The sequence below is a fragment of the Rana temporaria genome, chromosome 4 (genome assembly GCF_905171775.1).
Source record: "Rana temporaria chromosome 4, aRanTem1.1, whole genome shotgun sequence".
Lineage (NCBI taxonomy): Eukaryota > Metazoa > Chordata > Amphibia > Anura > Ranidae > Rana > Rana temporaria.
The window spans coordinates 117697789-117722244 of record NC_053492.1 but is presented as its reverse complement, the minus strand read 5'-3'; the positions used below and the strand labels follow the sequence as shown (position 1 = coordinate 117722244).

At 43.4% G+C, this 24456-nt stretch overlaps 1 protein-coding gene across 4 annotated transcripts in view; it reads right to left on the bottom strand.

Annotated features, from left to right (window-relative positions):
- Positions 1-24456, bottom strand: part of DGKD (diacylglycerol kinase delta) — a 148143-nt gene that overhangs the window by 78464 nt on the left and 45223 nt on the right. For all 4 annotated transcript variants that reach the window (XM_040348895.1, XM_040348898.1, XM_040348896.1 and 1 more), the window contains exons 2-3: positions 19851-19961; positions 9370-9450 (exon numbers count right to left, since the gene is read on the bottom strand). In XM_040348895.1, the coding sequence (XP_040204829.1) occupies positions 9370-9450; positions 19851-19961 (192 nt within the window). The remainder of the gene's footprint in view (positions 1-9369; positions 9451-19850; positions 19962-24456) is intronic.

Sequence of the window (24456 nt, the reverse complement as noted above, 5' to 3'; positions counted from 1 at the left end):
TCAAGTAACAAGTAAAAAAACGTATGTATATATGAACCCTTAAAGAGAACCTGAATGCTGAAAGCTGTGTTCAGAAAAAGGCAGGCATATTGCAAAGGTCCCTATATACCATTTGGGGATCCCTCTTTCCAATTCAATCTTGAATTGGAGTAACAACAATGTGGATGAGACGCGCAGGGGACTCCACATGAGTGTCATTCTCTTTTCTTTTTTTTTTTTTTTTAAACGAATGTGGATACCTGTATGTATTTGCAAATGACTATGATGCAAGTTACCATTACCCTAAGTGCTGGGTGTATGACTATTCATGCATTTGAATTTTATAGATACTATATTTTTCGCTAAACCCCTGATGAAGGAGACAGCATTTCCGAAACGCGTCTGGCTCCGGAAGTTATATCTTTCATTGCATTTTTTGTAAATACTGTATCCACGGCTATGTGCAATATTTATATGGTTTTCTAATAAATGTAAAATAATACTTTACTATTTGTCATTGTTTGTGTGGTGGTAATGGCCTTAAAGTCCCACTCCAGGTCTTTCTTTATTGATACATTTGTGATGGGGCACACCCTTGACATTTTTCTCTATCAGAAACCTTTTTCTTTTATTGCAAAGGACTAGTCACCAGCTGACGCTTTTCAAGGGGGGGATCCGCTCTTCCTCAGAGTTGGCTCTGCGGAAGAGGGGATCCCCCTTCGATACTTCAGATGTTTGGACTGTCTTCTCATATGAACTTTGATATGCTTCATTGCCGATGCCGTTTGTGAGTACACATCTGTCTTCTTTTTTTTTTTTTACACAAAATTATTACAAAGGTAATGCGCTAGGTTGGTATGTCCTCTGTTCCTTGTATTTGCAGTATGTCCTTTGGGTTTCCCCAACCTGCAAGGGGCAGCAAAACTGCTGCAAATTGGATTTTCTGAAGAGTACAGATTGTCTTTGGCCAGAACACTTCTCTTGAGCGCAGGAGATTGGTTTTGTCCTGTGTGCACTGCCAATATACAACCATAAGGCAGTCCCCTCAAATATCAGGAAGCAAACTTCAGGAGGAAATCTAGACACAATTACCATTACTAAATGACTTATGCCGTAGCAAATCTTCAAGTTTTGAGTGTTGAGTTCCACTTAAAAAATATCAGAGGTGGTGTGTTTTTTCTGATATAAGGAAATGCTGGAGGTAGACAATATTTTTCCACAGTTCTGGTCCCTGAACTGTGTAGAAGCAGTTTTAGGCCCCTTTTCACACTGCGGATCTGCCTGCTCAGCGGAGGACCTCTCCTCTTATCCCTGCTGAGCAGGTGGATGACAGGTCCACCTGTCCGTTTACATTTGACTGTCATCCTATTCCCTATATGTCTGTTTTAGATGGATGGGATGAGATGCCGACTGGTTTAAATGAACACATGTCCGTTGACATTCGTCGCTCCATAGAAGGCACTGGATGGTCCAATCGGGTATGCCTAAAAAACTGACCAGCTGACAACGATCGGCCAACCCGTGAGAAAGGGGCCTTACCATTTCAGAAAGAGCAAAAAAAAGGTGCTAACTGGCATTTTAGAGATGTCAACAGCTTATTTCAAAACAATATTCTACCTTTTAGTCTGAAATGGTGGCGTTGATTTACTAAAACTGGAGAGTGCAAAATCTGGTGCAGCTCTGCATACAAGTTATTTTTTTTTGGAAAAGCTTAATTGAACAAGCTGAAGTTAGAGGCTGCTTGGCTACCATGCAGAGCTGCACCAGATTTTGCACTCTACAGTTTTAGTAAATCAACCCCGGAGTCATTTTTTTTTACAACCAACCACTGGTTCCTAACTTCGCCCAACACATTAATTTGTTAAACTTTGCTCTTAGAATAAGTTCAAATTACAATGCTGATGAAACATAAAACATGACAGCTACAAAAAAATAATAATCTGCCAAGAAATGTGCGTTGCCAGTTGAACGACAGTAACAATAAATTTCATTCATTATAAAGATCATTATCAGTTAAGTGTAATTAAGGACCAGGGGTCACAGCCCTGCACTTTTATAGTCACAGGCATTTAGAGAATGTCAGTTCTTCGTGTAAGTGTTGTGCTACTAACCCACTTCCTGACCTATCAAGCATTGCTCTATCAGCTATATATGCCAATTCTTGTAGAAGGTGTGGACTGAAAAACAAACCACAGTAATAAAACCACTCCTTCGTTGAGAAGACTCTTCTGCCATGGTTCAGCTGACAAAAACCACAGGAGCTAAATATAAAACTACTACTTAACTTTTGTTTTAGAGCGTTAGCACAAGGGGAAACCACGTTAAATAAATCTATACAATAACCTCAAAAAGCATTCTAAAGAAAACTGTGGTAGGTTTTCACAAAAATACTTTGAACAATCAAGAAACATGCACATGTGCATCTATATTAAAAAGTACAAGTTGCACCCATATATACTGTATATATATATATATATATCAAAGAAAAAAGAAAGTATCATACATCAAAAACTCTGTATATGAAAAGCAATCTCACTTTTTCAGCACAAAGTTCTTTAAAGGAGAAGCTTAAAATAAACTACTCACCTCTATGCTGCAGCTGTCCCACACTACCTCGAAGACTGAGAACTGAGCAATCACATGACCACTGATCGCTCAGGTCTCAGTCTGCTCTCTGCTCCTCAAGCGCTCACTGAAGCTCCAGGCTGGAGAGGTGAAGCTGGTTTGGCACTCAGCCTCTTGCTAAGATCTGGAACCAGAAGTCAATCAGGCAGCGGGATCCCTCCAGGGCATGAAGCAGGTATGCCACACTGATTGACTAAGGCCAGCTATCGACAGAGTGATTTTCTTTCCTGCAACTACAGGTTGCAGGAAAGAAAAATACTGGATTCCCCCATTAACACAGTGTTTATTGGGTACTTTTCCCCCATGGAGCCATTGTGTTATCACACTGGGGGAAGCCACCCAGGCTGAGAGAACACAGTAATTATTACTAGAACAGCCGCTAGCAATAATCGCATGTAAAATTCAACAGGCTGGTTGTACCAGAGTTGATCTGTAGATCAACTTGGGTACATTCAGCTTGCCCATACATGGTTCGAATCTAGGTGGTTCCTGCTGAAATCGGCCGGGATTCAAACTGTCTATGGCTGGCTTAAGTTGACTCTGGGTCTCAGGAGAGAAAAAGCAACTGCACTCCTTTGGCCAACAAGAGAAGTATGGCCAAAACAAGCTGTGGTTATACTGGCACTAAACCTATTAGTATATTGCATACAATGACTACTGTTCACATGTCCCTTCTATTAGCAGTATTGCTGAGCATCTCCTGTAAATGGAATTCAAACTTTTCTAAGTCACCACTCCCTTTAAGAGGGTGGCTACATTCGCTCTACATGGTCCCACTGTAAGTGTGGCCACTCTCCAGGGCTCGCTCCCGACATTGGTAGTAGCCAACAACCCCAGTCCTGGCATGTAAAAGCACATAAGTACACCCATTCATGTAATTGCCACCCACATATCATCGGCAGCTTTATTTTGTAGGTGGGACCAGGTTGAATAAAGGAAAATGGTGGTTAATGCTAAGTAGTAAATTGATTTCTGGGGACTGTAGTTTGATCAGAGTGGTACATGCTCTGGGGTGAGGGGGTTGCACAGAAAAATGTTTAGGAAGTTTTTTTTTTTTTTTTACATACTTAAAAGAACGTTTGTTTACTGGATAAATTGTGCGTTTGGACAATAAGCGATTAGTGACACTTCAACAATACAAGCCTTCAGGTATGCTAGTGGGGGGGCCTTGCAAGATGTATTTTCAGAACAGAAGGCGTTTCTTTATTATTTCAAGTATTTTAAAATAGCCTTGTCATATTACATAGCACTTTACAGAGCATACAGATCTAGTCACACCAGTTCTGTCATATGGAGAAGGAAGCATTACATATAAACACCATCACTGTGGCCGTCACACCAGAAATGTGTCAATATTGGTGCTATGTAACATAATCCAAGAGACTTTCATGGCATATTTTTCAATGCAGACTGCCATTGATGGTATACATTAAGATAAATAACATTTTTAAAAATCTAGATATTAAAATGCAGAGAACTTGCCATTTCTACGCTATAAATTGCCATTCATATGTCCCCCTTTAGGCTTAAAAATGATTGTAAACCTCTGCAATGAAAAATTAACAAAGCAAATCCTGCTATGATAACTTGCTCGAGTCCAAAGCACCAGTGTGATTTCGGTCTCCAGTCTGGTCATTTCTGACAGGCTATGCGAATCCAAGATATGATTGGGGATGGGGAGGGAAGCTCCAACACACAGCAGGTGACTGCCTCATCATGTGCACATTTCTCTTTGAGTCTGTGTAGAGGGGAGTATATCTCTTCCCTCCACGCAGGTCTCAGATTACACTCAGTTGTCCTCTCTAAGCTGCAGAGTGTGTGACATCAGTTCACCACCTCCTGCCTCTGGAAGCTCAGAAAAGCGGTGTAAATTCTGCACTGTAAACAGATGTAGAGAAGAGATGGCTGAGATAAACAGGTCCAACTGATACAGGAGGATTGGTTTAATCTATGTGTATCACATAGGGCTAGTAACTTCACTGGGAATATGGAAGGGTTTATAAAAACTTCAACCTCTGCTCACGCTATAGCCGAATGACGGCTACAGTGTGGGCCCTAATTCCCGGGAGGCCATCATAGGACATCCTCCTGTGCACGAGCTGCCTGCACGCCCTGTGATCACTGAGTCTATAAAACTGGGCTAATCACAGATCGAAGTAAGGGGTAGATCCCAGCCCCTTACCATGTGATCAGCCATCAGCCAATGACAGAAGTTTGGTAATCTTTTTTTTTTCCACCATAGCTCCGTCACACAGAGAGCTGTGGATGCCTCATCTGTGCCCACCAGTGCCACCTATCAGTACCCACAGTGCCAACCAGTGCCCACAGTGCCACCTACATTTGCACAACAGTGCCACCTATCAATGCCCACCAGTGCTGTCAATCAATGCCCATTAGAGCCTCATCATCAGTGCTGCCTATAAGTGTCACCAGTGCCACCCATCAGTAATTATCAGTGCCCTTCAGTGCTGCCCATTAGTGCCACCCATCAGTGCAGCCTCATCAGCGTACATCAATCTAGGAGAAAAAATACCCATTTTCAAAATTTTATAACAAACTATGAAACTGTTTTGGGGGGTGTTTTTTTCTCAAAATTTTAGTCTTTTTTTTTTTTTTTTGCAAAAAAATCAAAAACCCAACAGTAATTAAATACCACCAAAAGAAAGTTCTATTTGTGTGAACAAAATTATAAAAATGTCATTTGGGTACAGCGTTGCATGACCGTGCAATTGTTATTCTAAGTGTGAGAGCTCTGAAAGCTCAGTAAGAAAGTGGTAAATTATGCCTAAAAAATGCCATACTATCAAATGCATTGTCTATGTTTTGATCAAAGGGGCTTGCTTGTAGACTATTGTAGCGACCCCTTGTTTGTAGGCTAGAGTGAATAGATCTCTTTTGGAAACCATGGCTCTTTGATCCTTCAGCCTTGGAGAATAATTCCCCAACAAGAAAAGTGGGCCACACTCTTGAAATGGCCAAGAAAGGTGGGTAAAGCGGGGAATAAATACAGTTCTATATTAGAGTCCCTGACAAATAGAAGAAGCGGGAGGCCAATTCAACTGTTGACAAATATGAAGATTTGGCTGACAGATCATTTATCCTGCAGTCATATTCCATATGACACAGGTGTATGCTAAATACATAGAAAACGGAACATGTTCCTACCAGTGAAAATAAAATGTATTTTTATTTTTTAATCTGAGAACCTGGACACATCCCAATACACTTGCTGCTGAAGTTATCCCTTTCATCCAATATTTTGGAGTCCTTACAAATGGCAGGAAAAAAAAAAAATAAGAACATGGCAAATTACCAATTCAAGTAACTTACCCATGTGCTTTTTTCCCCGCTATACATTCTTCTTCTTATTATTATACAGGATTTATATAGCGCCAACAATTTGCACAGCGCTTTACAACATGAGGGCAGACAGTTACAATAGAATTCAATACAGGAGGGATCAGAGGGCCCACATCATCTATATATTTTCTATATATGATCTATATATTTTTTTCATATTAACATTTTGAATCATGAATTATGACTGCCGGCTGGACTTGTTTTTTGAATTTTGGCCAAAGATGTATATACACCTATGGTATTTATATGCAAAGTGTGGGAGGAACATTCCATTTCATGGTGCATGTATCAATGGAATAAAAAAAATATATGATGCACACATTTTGGCATGTTTACCATTCAGTTCGGCAAAGTGTCATTAAAAACTGTCCGTGAACGGTCCGTGTTCATCTGATCCCCCATAGGGGAGAGCGAAGAAAAGACAGGGCGGTCCCTGCACAGTGTGCAGGGACCGCCCTGTCAGCCGCCGGCTCAGCGGGGATATACGGAGCGATCCCTGCTGAGCATACGGACACACAGAGGCAGATCATTACTGATCCGCCCCGTGTGAAAAGGCCCTAACCTGGTTTCTAGTCCTGAAGTTTAAACTATTTATCAGCCAGGAGTTTTACTGCTTCTCCTAAGCCAGCAATGCCACCTGCATCTATTTTAACCAAGTGGTTCGCTCCCTTTTTTATATGGTGGCTAGGTAAATTTGCATGGCATCCATAACTGTATTATCTTCCACAGTCTGGCTCATTTCAGTAGAACCTTTATTTGCTGAATTATACAAAAGGCCCGATTAACATTGAAAAACTTTGTGAAAGCTATCTTTTTACAAACAAAAAAAACAAGAAGTAAACAGCAAGACCGTGAAAGCCCCAATTTCCTGGGCCATTTTGCTCTTATACATATATTTTATATACAAGCACACAGTATATATACACAAACACAAACACACCAAGTGCAGTCTTTATTCCACATTGTAGTCGGTGCAAAGCAGGAATTGGCCTTCATTTATTTAAATGGTTCACAGATAAACCCAAAACCAAAGCCTTAAATGTATAAAAGGGACCTCCCTATTCAGAGACGGGGGAGAGACACGTTGCAGAAAACCACAACAGTGCATTTCCTTTCAGTTTTTAAATTAGCTATCTGCGATGTGAAAACACCTTAACCTTAGTGATGCCTGTATACTGAAAAATAAAACCGGATACACACTAGTAGAATTTTGTTCAAAATGTTTTAATGTAAAGAACATTTGTTCGGTTTTCTAATCGTTAGTGGGGTCAAATCAATGTTCGTTTTCAACCACAGTGAGGAGAAAAATTGAAGGAGCGGGATGGAAAACTTTTCTCCAACAAAATAATTTCTAACAGTGAATTTGGTTTTCATTTGGAAATTGGCAGGTTTGATCAATTACATCCATTCTAAAACAATGTTAAAAGGAAACAAAAATGTGAAGTACTTTCAAACATTTGTCCAGTCAATGTACAAGAATTTTTGCACAAATTGGAGCTTTGTGCAAAAATTCTTGTACATTTGACTGGACGACTGTTTGAAAAAACGTTTTAAAATTTTGTTTCCTTTTAACATTCTTTTTTTTTTACATTCTATATTTTTATTTTGTTTCTTTCCAAAAAAGAACAAAAAGCAAGAAAGCGATACAGGAAACATAAGAAGAGAACCAGGCACAGTCCTATACATCAACATATATATATATATATGGATATTACATTACTTCTCTCTCTTCAGCTCTATTTATTGTTCACAGATTACTGCCGAAGGAGATTATAATATCTATATCACTGATAATTTTCAATCCATTCCTCTAAGATAGATATAGTAAACAAAATACTTGCTTCTTTTAAACTAAATTCAAAATTACCCGAAGTATTCCATATATTCTTTATATAATGGACTAATTCCCTTGTTATCCCCATAGCACTTCCTTCCTCATTTTATCCCCTCATTCCCTCCCCCCTTATCCCTACCTCTAGACCCCTATCTTCACCTCTTCCCTTCCTCCGGCCGTCTATGTCCACAACAACCGGAGAGAAGAAAGAGAAAAAAAAAAATAAAAAAAAATAAATAAAAGAAAAGGAAAGGAAAGGAAAAGAGAAAAAAAAACAAACATATAACAACCCTCCCCTCCTCCGTTGTCCTCCCCCCGCGGGTGATATAATCTCTCTTCTATTTCCCTTCTTTCTTCCATCTATTAACCTTTCTACTATTCCCCTAATAGCTTTTTACCTTCTTCCGATTGTACAAATAGTTCCCAATGTGCCCATATCATTTTAATTTGCTCTTTCTTATCTATTGTTCTTGGGAGAAGTTTCTCCATTATCCCTATTTTCCTTACTGTTTTCAGCCACATAGATATTGGAGGTGCCTCGGGGTCTTTCCATTTTGTTGCAATGCAACTTTTTGCCGCATTTATCAGATGACATATCATTGATCCCGTATATCTTACCGGAAAAATTTCGTCATGATGTAATAAAAAAAACGAGGGGTCATCTGGAATCTGATATTGCGTAAATGTTTGTGTAATTCTCCGAACGGTTTCCCAAAATTGTCGTATTATTGGACATCCCCAAAATGTATGCAACATTGTCCCTTTCTCCCCACAGCCTCTCCAACATCTATCTGACATTTCAGGAAAAAATATATTTAACCGCGCTGGCGTATAGTACCTTTTAACATTCAAACGTTTGTTGAAAAATCTACTAGTGTATGGCCAGCTTTGTAAAGGAAATTTTGTTTTTGCCTAAAATTAATGTCTGCAAGGTAGACAGACAGAATAGTGTAACGATTCTGTTAAAAAACGAGTAAATACCTATTAAATTCCTTCATCTATATCACCTCCGGCATTCTAGTTTGTTCTCTCATTCACTTCCTGGTTTGCGGCGCTCGTTCATGTAAGAACTACATTTCCCAGTATGCATTGCGGCACGCCCAGTAATTCACACCTCCTTGAAGTCTCTAACATGTAGAGAGCGTCCTGATGCACAGATGTAGTTCCCAGGAGGGGGTGAGCACGTTACTGACCACCGCAGTAAAGCCTCCCTTCACGGTGGTCAGTAAAATCAGACAAGCAGGAAGTAAACAGAACAGAGAAGAAATAGAGCAACTTCTGAGCAAAAACGAACAATGAGGAAGTGAAAAGAGGAATGTCTGCAGGTAAAGGATGCTAATTATGAAAAAAAAATGTTTTCCTTTACAACCCCTTTAAACAGCGACGCTCCTGTAGCTGCCCCCAACATCACACTGACAGTGGTCAGCATTACTGAAAGAATATTCAAATCTGATTGTAGTTACTGGGAGCAAACACCAGGCAGATACAACTGATGGTTAGTGAGAAGCAATTGTTCGACTTATTACACAGGTAGAAGACGTGTGGTGTTCTATAGTAAGCTGGGTACATACTGTGAAACTGTTGTTTAGGTTCTTGGTGCTTGACTCGGCAACACTGGCGTCTGTTATGTCAACCTCTTCAAATATGATAGACTGCAAAAAAAAAAGGCAAGACAAAAATTAAAGTGAGGAAACAACCCTAACAGGGTGGCCTGTATGAAACAATACTTACAAATACACATTTTAACAATTTAACAGAAAGGGTCATTAACCACTTAAGACCCGGACCTTTATGCAGGTAAAAGGACCTGGCCAGTTATTGCGATTCAGCACTGTGTCGCTTTAACTGACAATTGCGCGGTCGTGCGATGTGGCTCCCAAACAAAATTGGCGTCCTTTTTTTCCCACAAATAGAGCTTTCTTTTGGTGGTATTTGATCACCTCTGCGGTTTTTATTTTTTGCGCTATAAACAAAAATAGAGCGACAATTTTGAAAAAAAAAAAATCAATATTTTTTACTTTTTGCTATAATAAATATCCCCCAAAAAGATATTAAAAAAAAACGTTTTTTTCCCTTCAGTTTAGGCCAATACGTATTCTTCTATCTATTTTTGGTAAAAAAAAAAAAAAAGAATCGCAATAAGCGTTTATCAATTGGTTTGCGCAAAATTTATAGCGTTTACAAAATAGGAGATAGTTTTATTGCATTTTTATAAAATGGCGGAGATCAATGATTTTTTTCGTGACTGCGACAACATGGCGGACACATCGGACAATTTTGACACACTTTTGAGACCATTGTCATTTTCACAGCAAAAAATGCTATAAAAATGCATTGTTTATTGTGAAAATTACAATTGCAGTTTGGGAGTTAACCACTAGGGGGCGCAGTAGGGGTTATGTGTGACCTCATATGTTTTTCCAACTGTAGGGGGCGGGGCTGGACGTGTGACATCATTGATCGTGTTTCCCTATATTAGGGAACACACGATCAATGAAGCTGCCACTGTGAAGAACAGGGAAGCTGTATTTACACACACCTCTCCGCGTTCTTTAGCTCCGGGGACCAATCGCGGGACTCCGGCGGCGATCGGGTCTGCGGGTCCTAGGCAGTGATCCGTCGTATCTTAGGGAGTAGTTCCGACGTGATTCTGAGCATGCACACTGGGATACGTCCACGGGACGGCGCATGCGCCGTTCGTTTTAAGTACTTCTATGACGCTTGGCCCATCATTTGCATGGGGGGGGGGGGGCGAGAGAGAGAGGGGAGGGGGGGAGAGAGAGAGAGAGAGAGAGAGAGAGAGAGAGAGAGAGAGAGAGAGAGAGAGAGAGAGAGAGAGAGAGAGAGAGAGGGGGGGGCGAGAGGGGGGGGGCGAGAGGGGGGGGGCGAGAGAGAGGGGGGCGAGAGAGAGAGAGGGGGGCGAGAGAGAGGGGGGCGAGAGAGAGAGAGAGAGAGAGAGAGAGAGAGAGAGAGAGAGAGAGAGGGGGGCGAGAGGGGGCGAGAGAGAGAGAGAGGGGGCAAGAGAGAGAGAGAGGGGGCAAGAGAGAGAGAGAGAGAGAGGGGGCAAGAGAGAGAGAGAGGGGGCAAGAGAGAGAGAGGGGGCAAGAGAGAGAGAGAGGGGGGCAAGAGAGAGAGAGAGGGGGGCAAGAGAGAGAGAGAGAGAGAGAGGGGGGCAAGAGAGAGAGAGAGGGCGCGCGCGCGAGAGAGAGAGAAGTGGAGAGAGAGAGAGAGGGGAGTGGAGAGAGGGGGGAGGAGAGAGAGAGAGGGGGGAGTGGAGAGAGAGGGGGGAGGAGAGAGAGAGAGGGGGGAGTGGAGAGAGAGGGGGGAGTGGAGAGAGAGAGGGGGGAGTGGAGAGAGAGAGAGGGGGGAGTGGAGAGAGAGAGGGGGGGAGTGGAGAGAGAGAGGGGGGGAGTGGAGAGAGAGAGGGGGGAGTGGAGAGAGAGAGGGGGGAGAGGAGGAGGAGGAGGAGGAGGAGAAGAGAGAGGGGGGGGGTGGATAGAGAGAGAGAGAGAGAGAGAGAGGGGAGAAGTGGGGAGCAGGGGAGAAGTGGGGAGAGAGAGAGAGAGAGAGGGGGGGGGGTGGGGAGAGAGATGAGAGAGATGAGAGAGAGAGACAGTGAGAGTGAGAGTGAGTGTGGGGAGAATGACACCTTTCGTGATCTGTGCATACCAAAGTTAAACCTTTGAATGACAGGATCATTAGTAATTCATGACAGCTCACATTTACATTCAGATGTGCGAGTGTATGGTGACATATTGTAAAGATCAGAGCTGTGCAGGGTCTTTCCGCATTTTGAACCTTAGTATACGTTCTGGTGAACTTCGCTCAGATTCAGCTACAATAACACCAAATAACAATTAAAGTAGACTGAAATGATATACAGTAGCCACTTTAGAATGTCTTAAAGCCGAACAACAGGTATGGTTAGTTTTGCATAGTTACACTGGTCCGGCTTGAACGCTACACCTGTGAAAGCAGAGAATCGCTGTAGTAGTTGTATTGCTGTGATCTTCTGGGTCTCATGCCGAGAGACAGAGATAATGTCATGCTCTCCACCATATCCAATCACAGAACACTTTGCATTCATTGGGAAAAATTGCAAGGTGTTCTATGAATAGGAGATGTACTGACCAAGCGATCTGCTGTGCTTACATGGGTTCAAGCTGGACCAATGTACCTATACAATATACACCATACCTAGAGCTCAGCTTTAAGCACCCTTTAGGGTAAATTGCTATAGAAGCTGAATGAGTCTGGACGTTATCACTTTATTACAAGTAATAACAGCAAAGGACCATCATGCTTGAAGTAACTCAAATTGCATGACTGATAAGATAATGTAACCTCGAAGTGATAACAGAGTTGAGTATTTTCTAGTGATCACTAGTGTTTTCGAGAACATTCGATAAATGTTGCCTCCATGTTCCCAAAATAATCAAGAAAGCACACTGACACCTGAGAACGAAGATTTGGGATCTCATTGTTTTCCAGGGTCAGAAGGCTAAGTGATATTTCCCAGAATTCAATGAGGGCATTGGAAGTAAGGCAAGCCTTTATTTCCTTTTACTCCTCTTTTTTTGGGATGGATTTACACTGTGGGTGGAAGTTTACTACATTTTGACGAAAGGAATGTTTTAAAGCAGGGGTGTCCAACCTTTTGAAGCGTGAGGGCCACTTAAGTGACTTGGTAACCGGTCGCGGGCCAAAATCAATGAATGGAGCGGGCGGATGGCAGGTCCATGTCCACTCTGCATATGCAGAGTGGATACGGACACAACCCACTATACTCTTTTTGCGGATCGGATTGGAGGTAGGACACAAGTCGGTTTATGTCTGCCACTCCTAAGAGGTGAATGAAGGGTCCAATTGGGTCGAACTGCCCGTGTGAAAAGGGCCCAAGGCTGCTTTCACCCTGATGCGCTGTGGTTTACCTGCACCACGGGAGCAACGCAATGTACCTTTGGCTTTTCTGCACTTTGCAATAGACTTCTATTATATTCTGCAGGTTTGGTGCACTTTCAGAAAGCTCACCAAACTCAGTGCAGGTAACCTGCAGGTACACTGCTCTGCATCTGCGGGTCAGTTTGAAAGCAGCCCAGTAACCACTGCAGAACAGATATGCCCAATATACACTGTGATTTTTGTAATAAACTGACCTTTAATAAAAGAATTCTATTCTATCCCAAAGCAGGAGGTCGCGGGCCACATTAGAGGGCTCCGCAGGCCACTGGTTGGGCACCCCTGTTTTAAAGGGTCAATTTACCCAAAACACGTCAACTTTTTGAAGATACTGGACAGTTAAGCACCTCCTTTTGGAGGGCCCCCATAGACCCTCTATTCAGTTTATTTATTTTGTATTATTGAGAATTTAACAGGAACCTGCTAAAAAGTGTGTAAGCCGGCCCAAAATTCCCAGATGGACAGAACAGAATCAACAATGATGGTAAGGAGAACTCACTGTTGGAATATCCAAGGTATAAAGAAGTTAGGGGCTAGACTGGTTCACCATTCTTCACTAATAGATACATTTTCATTTTACACTTATGCTGCGTACACACAACCGTTTTTCATGTCATGGAAAAAAAAATGACGTTTTTCTCGAATTGATTCCTCTCAAGCCTGCCTTGCATACACACGATCGTGATAAAAAATGCTTGTGCATAGCTGAGTGACGTACAACACGTACGACGGCACTATAAAGGGGAAGTTCCATTCGAATGGCGCCACCCTTTGGGCTGATTATGCCAATTTCCTGTCTCATAACTTGCATGTTTTTTCCCGCCGTTAAAGCCTACACACAACCGTTTTTCACGACGTGAAAAACGACGAGAAAAAATAGAGCATGTTCTAAAATTTTAATGCCCATTTTTCACGTTGAGAAAAATGCTCTGGAGCCTACACACGGTCGTTTTTAAAGCGGTGTTTCACCCTAAAAAACAACTTTATAGCATCTCATTCAGCATAGTAGCGCAAGCTACAGTATGCCTTTATAATTTTTTTTGGCGCCGTACTCACTGTTTAATCGTGTAGTAAAATTTCAGACTCCCCGCGGGGAATGGGCGTTCCTATTCAGAGGGCTCGTGATTGACGGCCGGCTATGGCGCGTCACGCTTCACGAAAATAGCCGGAGTAGGTCTCGGCTCTTCCCGGCGCCTGCGCACAGACATCGGAGCTGACTGTGCAGGCGCCGTGAAGAGCAAACACCTATTTCGGCTATTTCCGTGAAGCGTGACGCGCCATAGCCGGCCGTCAATCACGAGCCCTCTGCATAGGAACGCCCATTCCCCTGAAACTACTACGCGATTACACAGCGAGTACAGCGCCAAAAAAAATATAAAGGCATACTATAGCTCACGCTACTATGCTGAATGAGATGCTAGGAAAAAAAACAATTTTTTTAGGGAGAACCCCCGCTTTAAAGACCAATTTAAAAAATTGCATTTTTCTCGTCATGAAAAACGGTCGTGTGTACGCGGCATAAGACTTTAAATACAAAACAAAACAAAACCAACACAGCGCTCTTAAAAAAAAAAAAAAAAAAATCAGCATTTTTAGGTATGTTTTTAACATTTACAGGTACAGTCTGGAATGACAATGATGTTGCAGTTCTGGATTCTTGGACGCTATACCCGTATTAAAAAGGAATAAAAAAACATTTGTGTGTAAAATAAGCACATGCCTTTTCCCAGAAGTTCTGCATTACAAGAATTGCAGCATTTTAGCCCGCAGGTGAAGGCTGTTCAATGTAGTGAGTTTTAACCATCGTAACTTTTTTTGTTGTTTTATGTTTTTACAGTAACTTTGCCAACAATCAACTCATTCGGTGTCACAAAAATGGAGAAACATATACACTATTTTAAATCTTTACAGAAGTGACCTGTGAACAAGGAAACAAGATAAAAGCCTCAAAATATTTCAGCACCGCACTGGAGTTAGTTATTTCCACAAATAGTCTTTAGCCATTTTTAGGTATACGGGGCTAGATTCAGGTACATTTGCGCTTTTTTTACGGAGGCGCAGGGCAACGTTTTTGCCCTGCGCCCCCGCAAATTTTCTACGCTACCCGCGATTCACGGAGCAGTAGCTCCGTAAATTGCGTGGGCGCTCCGGCAAAATGCCCAGGGTAAGCGCGCCCAATTTAAATGATCCCGTAGGGGGCGGGAATCATTTAAATTAGGCGCATTCCTGCGCCGAGCGTAGAGCGCATGCTCCTTCGGGAAACTTTCCCGACGTGCATTGCGGTAAATGACGTCGCAAGGACCTCATTTGCTTCAAAGTGAACGTGAATGGCGTCCAGCGCCATTCACGATTCACTTACGCAAACTACGTAAAATTTTAAATTTTGCGACGCGGGAACGACGGGTATACGTAACATTGGCTGCCCCTGCTAATAGCAGGGGCAGCCTTACGCGAAAACCGCCGTACGCAAACGACGTAAACTGCGTACGCAGGGCTCGCGTAACGTTGTGAATCGGCGTTAGTATGGAATTTGCATACTATACGCTGAGCACAACGGGAACGCCACCTAGCGGCCATCGCAAGAATGCAGCCTAAGATATGCGGGCATAAGAGCATTATGCCACGCATATCTTAGGCTGCAGTCGGCGTAACGAGGTTCCTGAATCAGGAGCATTCGTTACGCCGGCGCAAGTAAGCAATTGCGCTGCGTAACTATGGTTACGCAGGCACAATTGCTCTCAGAATCCGGGCCACGGTATTTATTATTAGATTTCTTCAAGTGCTAAAATAGGGTCAATTATTACAAACCTGCTCATATGCTGATCAAATTTCTTCTCCAATCTTTCCACCAAATGAAAGGTGAAATATACTGTACTTGGTTCCTACCGCCAACCACTTGAATTTTGAGATCATCTTGTTTTTCCCAGTTTTACCACATCCCGTATTTCTCCATGTACAAACACACAAGAGGTTTATAACAGAGGCCCATTCATAATGGAGGGCAGATATTACTACGGACTGGACAGCACATGCCACACTGTGGCTGTATTTTAGGACTCATACAGAACATGTAGGGTACAGTATGTTCCCCAGGCTGTTCTCTGTATAAGGTGCAGAGAACATTCAATGATTGGACCATGACATGGAGTCATGACTGGCTCCAGGCACTTTTTTCTCCCCTCATTAATTATTTAAAGTGTCATTATAGGTTCACGTTTTTTTTTCTTTTTTTATTTAATGGAAGATCCCTCAAGGGGCTTTTTAGCAGCGAGATAAGTATTTGAAACGCAAAAGAGGTATTTATTTATTAAATGATATCAAAAATATTTTCCATAATTGCATAGAAGTCGTAAAAAACAGTTCTGACCCTAACATTGACAACATACTCATTAACCACTTAAGGACCGCTCACTGTATATATACGTCATTTTTTTAAAGATGGATATCACCGTAACGGCAGCAGCTGCTGCCACAACCGAGATATCCATCTTTTCAGTGAGCGGTCCTTTCAACGATAACCGTGGTCTCCGCGGCGCATTCGCCACGAGATCACCGTCATCGTGGGAGAGAGACCCCCCCCCCCCCTCCCGCTGCTCTCCCACGCCCTCCGCCACTTACCGGAGCAGTCGGCAGCAGCGGAGGCGATCGGATCCTCTCTCCTGCGATACGAGTGAGGGCAAGATGGCCCCCACCCGTCCCCATAGCATAGCAGGGCGGAAGCGACTTCAAAACGTCACTTCCGCCCATGCTTCTTAAAGCGGTGGTTCACCCTCCTTCACATCATTAGACCATTACATTCGGCATCGTAGCGCGAGCTACGGTATGCGGGTCTTACATTTTTAATCCCCGTACTCACTGTGCTATCGCTCATTGAAGAATCCGACTCCCGCGGGGAATGGGCGTGCCTATGGAGAGGGAGGATGATTGACGGCCGGCTCTGGCACGTCACGCTCCCCGAAGACAGCCGGAGTAGGTCTCGGCTATTCACGGCGCCTGCGCACAGGCTATGCGCAGGCGCCGTGAATAGCCAAGCCTATTTCGGCTATTTCCGGAGAAGCGTGACGTGCCAGGGCCGGCCGTCAATCACCTTCTCTCACCATAGGAACGCCCATTCCCCGGAATCTTCAATGAGCCATAGCACAGTGAGTACGGGGATAAAAAATGTAAGACCGGCATACCGTAGCTCGCGCTACGATGCCGAATGTAATGGTCTAATAAAAAAAAAACATTTTTTTTTTTTTTTAACAGGGTGAACCCCCGCTTTAAAGAGGATGTCCGCTGAAAAAAAAATATTAAAAGCCAGCAGCTACAAATACTGCAGCTGCTGACTTTTAATATCGGCACACTTACCTGTCCTGGAGTCCAGCGCCGTCCGCAGCAGAGGACGAGCGATCGCTCGTCACTCTGCTCCCCTCCCGCTATCCTCGGTGAGGGAACCAGGAAGTGAAGTGCTCCGGCTTCACTGCCCGGTTCCCTACGGCGCATGCTCTGGGAGCCGAGTGTTCCCAGAGCACAACGGGGGGGGGGGGGGGGACGGGAGGTGACGTCATGCCCGCAGTCTGCCCGTAGACTGTGGCTGGAAGTGGGTGCAAATACCTGTCACCGGAGGGGGGAGGGTTTCCGATCAGCGGGAGTTCCACTTTAGGGTGGAGCTCCGCTTTAAAGCAATATTTTCTTGTTGTAATTTTTTCAAATGACAATTTTTTTTTTTTTTTTTGCATTTTAGTCTAAATATGAGAACTGAGGTCTTTTTGACCCCAGATCTCATATTTAAGAGGACCGGTCATGCTTTTTTCTATTACAAGGGATGTTATTCCTTGTAATAGGAATAAAAGTGATCCTTTTTTTTTTTTTTTTTTGTGTAAAAACTAATAAAATAAATCGAAATAAATAAGAAAACAAAAAGAAAATGTTTTTAAAGCGCCCCGTCCCTACGAGCTCGCGCGCAGAAGCGAACGCATACGTGAGTAGCGCCCGCATATGAAAACGGTGTTCAAACCACACATGTGAGGTATCACCGTGATCGTTAGAGCGAGAGCAATAATTCTAGACCTAAACCTACTCTGTAGCTGAAAAGATGCAACCTATAGAATTTTTTAAACGTCGCCTATGGAGCTTTTTAAGGGTAAAAGTTTGACGCCATTCCACGAGCGGGCGCAATTTTGAAGCGTGACATGTTGGGTATCATTTTACTCCGCGTAACATTATCTTTCATAATATATAAATTGGGCTAACTTTACTGCTGTCCTATTTTTTTAATACAAAACAATAAATTTTTTCCAAAAAAAGTGCGCTTGTAAGACCGCTGCACAAATACGGTGTGACAAAAAGTATTGCAATGACCGCCATTATATTCTCTAGGGTGTTAGAAAAAAATATATAATGTTTGGGGGTTTTAAAAAGTGACAGCTAGTACAGGGAACTTTTTCCTGTACTGCTGTCACAGGGAGTGCAGGCATCGGGCAGTGGCTGCAGCATTGGGAACATGTTACATGTTCCACCCTAAAAATTGGGAACATGTTACATGTTCCACCCAAGGTGAACTTACCCTCTAAAACAATATTAAACTCCACAAATTATTATTATTATTTCAAATGCCCCCACAGAGTGTTTGCCATAAATGTGCTCTGAGCTGTACATCTCATATTATATTACTACTGGCAGACTGGGAGAGGCATTTATGACATAAGAGACCACTTGGAATATACAGAAATCCTTGAATAGAAACAAACACTGAGGAAATATGAGCTATGCCACAATATTATGCAAGTCATGGTGATACTGACATAACCACAACTAGGTGTTTATGTATTAAAGCGATGTTCCACCCAAAAATTGAACTTCCGCTTTTCGGAACCCAGATACCTGTTTAATACAGGCATTTGCTCCCACTTCCGGGCATAGATGGCTTATCTGCGGGTATTTACGCCACTTCCAGCCCCCACCCCCTGACTGTCTTCTGGGAGACACACATGTCCCAGAAGACAGCAGGGACCATTCAGATTGTGCGTGACTCACGCATGCGTAGTAGGGAACCACGGGCGCCCTGGACAGGTAAGAATCCTTATTTTAAAAGTCAACAGCTGCAGTATTTGTAGCTGCTGACTTTAAAAAATAAAATTTCAGCGGACCTCCGCTTTAAAGAGGAAGTAAACTTCCATCTTTTGCTTTTACCTATAGGTAAGCCTATAAAAAGGCTCACCCATAGGCAGTATAAATATCTCCTAAAACGTGCATCGTTTAGGAGATATTTACATTACATGCAGCCAGTGACATCACTGGAGTATGGGTTCTGAAGGAACGGCCACACGTGCGAATGCGTGGGAGCGACATCATTATGGCTTCGGCCAGTCAAAGAACCGGAGTCCGCGAACCCGGAAGTAAGATGGGTGAAGATGGGAGCCACTGCATCGCTGACTTCTCGGCGCAGGGGGGCTTTTTTTCAGGCAAGTTTAATCTAATTTGCTAGTAGGCAATGATACTAGCACATTATGCCTTTACCTTTGCGTTTCCCCACAAAAAAGGCCACTTTAAAGCTCATTCTGCCCTACTTCTCCCGTGGGTCAGATAAGTGAACACATTTCTGCACTCCAGTGACCCCAATTCAGTCATCAGCGAGCTAAAGTCTGCGGTCGACAGATGCCCCTTTGCCTGTCCAGACTCTGAAGAAATCCCGACTTTCATGCGGGGATTCACCCAAATGCAGCGCTAAGAGCCTGAGCTATCCGCTTCCACCCCCTCCACAGCCCAGCACTCAGCGGTGACTATAAGTCAGAGCAGATCCGAGAGCGATCAGTAATCTTTGATTGCTCAGTTCTCGGTATAGGAGGCAGCGGGGAACAGATGCAGCATCGGATCAATGCAGTATTCAATAAGACAAGTTTAATCTATTTTTATCATACACCTGCACTGCTTTTATGACCAAAGATGAGCTTAAGCGTGTTTGGATCCGAGTCTGAACAAACTTGAGCAATCCCGCCGTAAAGCGATCACTGTACTTGGCCAATCACTGTACTCAGCATTCCTCATTCCGCAGCCGCACACATGCATGCATATTACCGATTTGTACAGCCACACACTTTCCCTTTCTGACCTTTGCAGTCTTGGCGTAATAGAGCGTCCTGCCTCGTAGTTTGAAGTAGCGCCTCCTCCATCGCTGAAAGGAGCTTGTCTGCTTGTGTAGATGTCCCTCTTTTATTATAGCCTTTAAAAAAAAAAGTCAGAGAGGAAGAAAAGTAAGAATATTGTTCAAAGAGATGAAACATACTGTATCATAGTTTTTTGAGTCTCCTTACACCTCTTAAAATAACACGATATTTTGGGAAAACAGTGGGAAGACGGTAAAAACAGGGCTGCCTAGTGACTGATGGTACTAGAGCACTATACACATCAGTAGAAATGTGTACACCTTCTTCTCCTCCATATGGCTTCCAAAAATACAGAACAAAGCAGAACTCCAGGCTCACAGCCTATTATATAGCTAAAATATAACTGTCAAAAGGATTTGTAATCTTGTTCCACACAAACACTTCTGCTACGCTGCACAGCCAGGATGGCCACTCATAATTTTCCGATTAAAAGAATTCCTTCCTGGGTCACATCCCTGCTAAATGGAGACAAGTGATCATGCTGATCTCACTGTCCAATGAGAAGGCCTGAAGTGGACAGGCAACATTGGAGCTGCACTGTCAGGCCAGGGTATAAGTTTGCTACCTGATTTTGTAGTGTGGTTGATATATAACTTTAAAATGATATAAAATGACAAATCCTATGGTAGGTAACGTTAACAGTATCACAAAACGCATCCTTAGCTGTCCGCATGTTATGCTTTAGACCCCATGCACACTAGGTGATTGGCCCCAGTGCATAGGGCTCTGGCATTTAGCTGCAGGCAGAGGGCAGCCTGTCAAACTATGAGAGGCTGATTGCTGCCAAGGCTGAGTACCAAGTAGTACTCCTGTTTAGGGCAGTAGGTGCCCAGAGATAAATGCCCATAACGCAAGAAGTCTGCTTTTTGGGCATTTGTCGGTCGGGGGCATACTGCACTAAACGTTCGGACTGCTAGGTGCACTGTCCAGCAGCAGCAGGTATTATGCTCTCATGGAGTTTGTCAGGCTGCCAGCCTCCTCCCATGGCTAAACACCAGAGCCCCATTCTCTGGAACTAAACGCTCAGTGTGTATGGGGCATGCAAATGTTTTAGGTATTAAGTGTTGTTCTTAAAGCAGTATTAAAGTAACATTTTTTACAAAAAACATTGACAGGCAGACTTTTTATGACAAAAGAGATCATAATGGTCTTTTCTGTCATAGATGTTCCCCTCTGCCCGTCAATGGTAATGTACTCCGAGCTGCGCGTGTGTGATTTAGTGTACATTTATGGCACCTGCTCTTTGCCATGATGAAGTGATTCCCATGCACATGTGCAGGAATGACATCATCGTTGCCTAGCCATTCAAATGGCTGAGCTGAGCAAACCGGGAGGAGTGCAAGAAGATGGGAAGCCTGAGATTAGAGAGCGCAGCGCTGGAGGGTATCCTTTGACAGGTAATGCAGCCTATTGAGAAGTCTCTTTTTTTCATTCAACCAGTGGGTTAAAACAAAAAAACCTGGCCCGATTCCCCTGTCCACACATTTCATGTGGATGGGGGAATCCTCCCCGCTGAGCTATTGTATTCTGACACTGGAGTGATTTCCTCACTGTCAGAACACATTCACCAGCATTGCAGGCTATAGCCTGCAGCACCCATCGAGTCAGGAAAATCCGCCAGGGTGGTTGTACAGTCAATGGCTTCTGTACAACCACCATGCCCATACACAAATCAGAATTTGTCCAGTCCTGCTAAACCGGAAACATTTCGATCCATATACGGCTGCCTTAAATCTGTCATAATATGTTAGAAAGGGGTGCCTACTACCACATCATGGCATAAACCTGCAGGGGGCCCATTAAGAAAAAAAAAAAAAAAAATCTGCAGAGTTTAATTAATTTCACTTTAAGGCCCTCATTCACACCGAAGGCGGGTTTAAAATCATGCGAGTTCAGCTGAATTTGCACAATTTCAAACCAGCATTTCAGTCCCAACTTTGGGGGCGATTTGACAGAGATCTTTGCGGGTTCATGCACAGATGTCTATTGAAATTGTCCCAGAAGTTGCCAAAAGTAGTGCAGGAACTACTTTTGAGAATCGATGCAGCGCCGCATAGTCAGCGCCTATTCGGATGATGTCATTTCCGGCAATAGGCTCCGATTGACATGCGATTTGACATGACAAAACGCCAAATCGGCCCAATGTGAACGTGGGTTAAATCGTTTTTTCTTCATAAAAACATTTTACCACGCATGCTTTTGCAGATTTTTCTTATTGTATTAAATATAGGGATTACCAGAATAACTAGGAATGAAAGAGCAGATTAGCTATTGCAATCACTTTGCCCATCTGCTTAATTAGAGTTGAGATAAATTATAATCCTCCTAAGGAATGCAGTATGTCAGCTAACCCATAAACTTGCATTGTGAAAAAGTAAAGCACAACCACTGCATAGCATTGCAGGAAGCAAAGCAAACTGTACACAGAAACAAGGTTTTTAAAACAAACACACACTGATAAGATTATTTACAATAAAGTGTATGCTAATGCTCCCCAATCATTCACTGCACCGTAAATCATGGTAGTAAGATAGCAAGATACTATATAAAAGCTTTGTTCTAAAGTGATTGTAAAGCTTTGTTTTTAAATAACAAAACACGTCATACTTACCTCCACTGTGTAGCTCCTTTTGCACAGAGTGGCCCCGGGCCGCGACTTCTGGGGTCCCTTGGTGGCTCTCCCGGCTCCTCCCACATCAGATAGGAGAAGCGCTACCCCAAGGGTTACCTTGCGGAAGCGCTCCCGAGTCATTAATTTGACGTCCATAGCCACCGGATGTATGACTCGGCCCCGCGTCATTGGATTTGATTGACAGCAGCAGGAGCCAATGGCTGCGCGGCTATCAATCTGGCCAATCAAGAGCCGGAACCTCGTGGAGAGAGGGATGCCTCCAAAGTGAGGGAATCCCTGGTTGTCACCAAGATCACCATAACTGGTGCCCCCATTGGAAGATTTCCTCTCTATTCCTGTACTGGGGACATCTTTCAACAATAATGATAAACAAAAACAAATAAAGAGGGTGAATCTCCCCAATAGGAAACCAGCAATAAAAACTGACGAATGTTCTAATGCCTCCCCACTCGTTTTGCCTAAAGTAGAATGAAGCTCCATTTTTGAACTTGTACCTACAGGTAAGCCTATAATAAGACTTACCTGTGGGTACAGTGATCATCTCATAAAAACTTAAAGGGGAAGTAAACTTCCCTGGATTGTTTGTACCTGTAGGTAAGCCTTATTTAAGGCTTACCTATAGGTACTGTAAATATCTCTTAGGCACCGTTTAGGAGATATTTACTGTATACGCCACGGATGAGGTCATTGGCGCATTCGCTTTGAATAAACAGCTACCCGCAACGTTTCTTCAGAGCCCTGTGCCATGACCGGCAGCTCTCACGCTCATGTGCGGGAGTGACGTCACACAGCTTCGGCCAGTCACACAGCAGTAGTCCGCGGACCCGTACGGAAGACAGGCGAAGATGGATGCGGCCTCCAGCAGTGACAATGAGGGCTTTGTTTTCAGGCAAGTTTCACATAATGTGCTAGTATGCGATGCAGGTTATTGGTACAAATTATGCCTTTACTTCAGCGGGGAAAAAAAAGTCAGCGTTTACTACTTCTTTAAACAGTTTAGGAGATATTCACACAACAAGCAGCCAGTTACGTCACCGGTCAATTCGCTCTAAAGGAACAGCATTACCATGCCGCGCACATGCGCGGCAGTGACACCATCGTGGCCCCAGCCATTCATATAGTGGGAGCCTGCACACCCAGAAGGAAGACCAGGTGAAGATGGCAGCGCCAGGGAGCTGTGAAAGTGATGCTCTGGTGGGCTCCATGTACAGGTAAGTCTGTCATAATGTGCTAGTATGTGGTGCATACTAGTACATTAGGACTTCAAGCTGCAGGGGCGGAATTGTTTTTCATTTTTCTGGCAGTTTACTACTACTTTAAAGCTGAACTCCAGGCGAAAAATTATGAGGTCATTACTACATGTACAAGGTGACTTTGATAAAGAGGGAAGAAATGACAGCTATGCTGAGTTTGCAAAGGCATTTAGTGCACGCAAAGTAGATTTATGACCAACTAATAAACCAAATACCCTTACCCCCCCAAAAAGACACAGAAGCCGATTACGTTGGAAATAGGGGAGGGACACAGCTTTATTGAACTTTCCAAATGTACCAAACAACAATGCCAGTCACAGTTACTGTATACTGTGAGCACCCAAAAAACAAACTCACATTGTCTAAGAGGCCTGTCCTTATCAGTGCCAGACAAGCATTAGACTGACCCCAGAATCTAACTTGAGGGCATAGCCCATAAAGCAACATCAATTGCAGGCAAGGTCAAAACATCACAGCGAGCAGGAGGGCGGGCTACTCTAGTGATAACCGAATCTCCTCAGAGCAGTTGGCTGTACCCCAGTGTAGCCTTTTCCTAGAGTTCAGGCTCTAACCAGTGACTTCAGGTCTTTGTAGCCAATCCAAAAGGGAGCTACCAAACTTCCTGTTTAGGTTCACACAGACAGTGATGCCATGCTTCCAGCATTC